The sequence below is a fragment of the Zychaea mexicana genome (assembly GCF_025766255.1).
Source record: "Zychaea mexicana strain RSA 1403 chromosome Unknown BDB00scaffold_18, whole genome shotgun sequence".
In the NCBI taxonomy this organism is placed as follows: Eukaryota; Fungi; Mucoromycota; class Mucoromycetes; order Mucorales; family Lichtheimiaceae; genus Zychaea; species Zychaea mexicana.
The window spans coordinates 429,567-432,822 of record NW_026516681.1 but is presented as its reverse complement, the minus strand read 5'-3'; the positions used below and the strand labels follow the sequence as shown (position 1 = coordinate 432,822).

Here is a 3,256-nt window from a genome sequence, read left to right as displayed (position 1 = left end):
TTACCTGTCAAGTGCTTCCGAGTCAGTGTCCCCGAAATCCGTCCCACTCTCGTTGAGTGCATCGTCCACTTCTCTATCCATGTCATCCCAATCAACATCTTCTCCTAGGCTATGTTCGTCAGGATCGAACGCACCATCATCAAAAGGAGTCGATTCGGGGTTCTCGACCTCCACCTCGCCTGCATCTGATCCAACGCTTGCAGATGGATTAAGCGACGGCAGTATATATCGTTTTTCGTCTTGTTTATCCCAACGTGCTGTACTATCCAGTAGCCAGTCTACAGTGACTATAAAGATTTTGTTTGCCCGTCGTGCTCGATTCACCTTGTCTGTTCCAGCCTATATGAAAAACATCAATACAGAAGAGTGCAAAATCGCGTGTTTAAAAGCCATCGTAGTCTTAAATTAGTGTATTCGGTAATTATTAGGGTTTGTTATTACGTCGTCGATCACTTCCCAAATTCTCTCTCCAAGTAACTGACCTTGGCAGCAATGACATGTGTAACATTCCCAGTCAAATCAGGGAGACACACAGCCCCAAACGATTCAGCGAGTCTCCAATACATCGAATCGGAAAGCACTTGCTGTTGGGGTATCAAACCTGAAAACACAATGTGAACACCATCCAAAATCTTCCTCTTCATCTCGGGAATCAGATCTTTTACATCCGGCTTTCCCACAGACGATTTCGCACCATTCTCATCATCTTTCTTATGCTTGTCATATACATCCAGTCCCTTATAGAACCGTTCGTGTACTTCGGTCAATATCTGCGAAGAGTATTAGCTTGTCAGGTACTGGTTTCTATCTGCTTTAGCAGGTGAATGAGTAGGAAGAAAAAAAAAAGAAAACTTACCGTGGACATGGTATAGAGCTCCTTATCATCATCTACAAGCAGCGGTCGATCCTGACCAGGTGCGAGTTCATTTTGCTTTTGTGCTAACGGTCGTTGTTGTTGCTGCTCTTTTGCCATTGCTTCTTGAATCTTTTCTTGCTCTGCAAGTATCTTGGATTCATTGCCGTTTTCTTCTTCTTCTTCTTCACTGTCGTTATCACTTTCCTCGTCCTCTTCATCGCCTTTGTCGTCTTTCGCTTCGTCCTCTGTGGCACATAAACAAATTTGTCAGGTGGGAAATACATTTTCACATACAAGCCAAAGGAACCACATATACCTTTCTTTGAATTATCAGCATCGTTTTTCTTATCTGTGGGTTTTTCAGAATCATTTGAAGCAGAGGGGCGGCGGGGCTTTGGTGGTTGTGTAGGAACATCGGGGATCTATGTATGCAATCAATTAAGAACACAGAAAATAAAGTACAAGGTGGTTGTTGCACAAACCTGTTTCGGTGCGAATGGTGAATTGATGTCGCCAATGCCCACAAAGAATTCATCTAAATTATGCGTCAGAAAACGTTCGTTTGAAAAGACAACAGAGGATAACTTACATGGCTTGATCTTGATCAAATTGGGCGAAAAACTCCATACATCAGATCGATCGTCCAAGACAACAACCATTGACGTGTCGCAAGGGAAAAGTCGCTGGATTTTTTTCTGTGTGACACCTGAAATGACATGTCAGTCACTACTGCTGTTACTGCAGCTGCAGCTGCACGATCAGGAGGTCGCATGACATTCTGTGTGCGTTGTGTTGTCTACGCTGTTATTACGCTACTTACTGCCACTCTCGTCGCGAGACAATATACGGCCGCGAAACAGCTTGTCCTCCGGATCGATCTCGCGTGCCACGGCTTCTGCATAATGCCGAGTTCCCATGGTGTAGATGTGTAATTCGTACAGTCCTGACACTTGTCGTAGAAATTCTGACAACCCGGGTCTACCGTTTTCGTTTATCCATGCGTAATACACAATGCGTGTCAGATTGGTTCTTCGGTTCTTTGGTCCTCCCCACCCCACCCCACCCTTGTTTGTTCTCCAGAGTTTTTGCTGCTGCTACTCACCGCAATTTGATATAGTACATGAGGCTACTGCCCGGTAACGTGAATTTGCGGATATCTTTGGTCGCCGGATGATTGGTGTTGTTCTCGTCTTTCATCCAATCGCCAACTGTAGGATCCCATGTAGCGTGGACTACGGTCTGGTCCAAGTCAAGGATAAGCGATAATTTCCGATCATGGAGTAACCGCTCTGCATTTTCTTGCTCCAACCGTTCGGCCTCCTAGCAGTAAATTAAATGGACCAGTCTATCATCACCATCCTTTACATATTGTATCTTTCGCATTAAAGTTGCACAACACGTCTTCATTGTAGTTGTAACTGCTACTGCATTTTATCTACTACGACTACTGTTACTATTAAGTACTACTTACTTGCCGGCTTACGGTTAAGCCCATTGTATCGTGACTCATATTGATATTAGCTTTTGGGTTTTCGTTGCTAATAGTGATATTATCAAAGAAGTATTGTGAAAAAAAAACGTGTTATTTTCTTGTATTGAATCACACCAAATCAAAAAAAAAGGGTTTTCATCGTCATAAAACTTACGATTCTAAAATGGCTCCACAGAGAGCACATAGACCATAATATTGAACTTCATGGGCGCAATCCATCTTGCCGAATTCCTTTTCGATCTAAATGAAAGGGAAAAAGCGCCATTATGCAAGAGTAATAAAAAGGTTTTGACAATGAGTAAATCCACTTGAAAAAAGGACAATGATAAACTAGAGTATTATAACTGCAAAGAGAGATACATTACAGCATGTAGCGCAGCAACAACAACATCAACAGTAATGTAGGAAATAAGATCGTACCTTGACAAAAAGGATAGAGAAAAAAAAAGAAAGTAACGTTTTTTCTTGCGCGACAGAGAGTGAAAGAAAGAAGAAATCAATGCGCCCCACACACGCACAGAATTAAAAGAAGCTCAGCCAATGGCGCCAAAGTTTCTTCATCTTAACATGAAAACGTTAAGCCTTCGTTCTCTCGTTCATAATATACATATCACATACAAATACTGCTAATCCGCATGTTCGCAAGCTGACTATTTTTTGTGCAGCTTTATTTTGAGTCGTTGAACATTTTGGATGACCTGGAACTGCTGCCTGGCTTTCACCATCGTATCGCTCTAATTTTGTAGCATCTCCTCATGGTGGCGTTGTTCCTATGTAAATTTGAGTTGCTAGGGTGGACATCACCAAACCATAATCCTCTTACTTTCTATGGATAATTATACCTTTATCTTCTCGGCCGTTTGGCGAGGTAGCCGCCCAGTTCTTGTTATAGGAACGAAAATGATACA

General features: G+C 42.5%; 1 protein-coding gene across 1 annotated transcript; it reads right to left on the bottom strand.

The window, feature by feature from the left end:
- On the bottom strand, positions 1-2,167 carry BDB00DRAFT_759529 (HAD-like domain-containing protein; the record flags this gene model as incomplete). The annotated part of the gene is made up of 7 exons (XM_053119130.1): positions 1-339; positions 483-770; positions 857-1,006; positions 1,339-1,391; positions 1,446-1,562; positions 1,677-1,834; positions 1,959-2,167. Coding segments are annotated over 7 exons (1,314 nt in total), but the record flags the coding sequence as incomplete, so codon positions are not given.
- Positions 2,168-3,256: the final 1,089 nt, after the last annotated feature.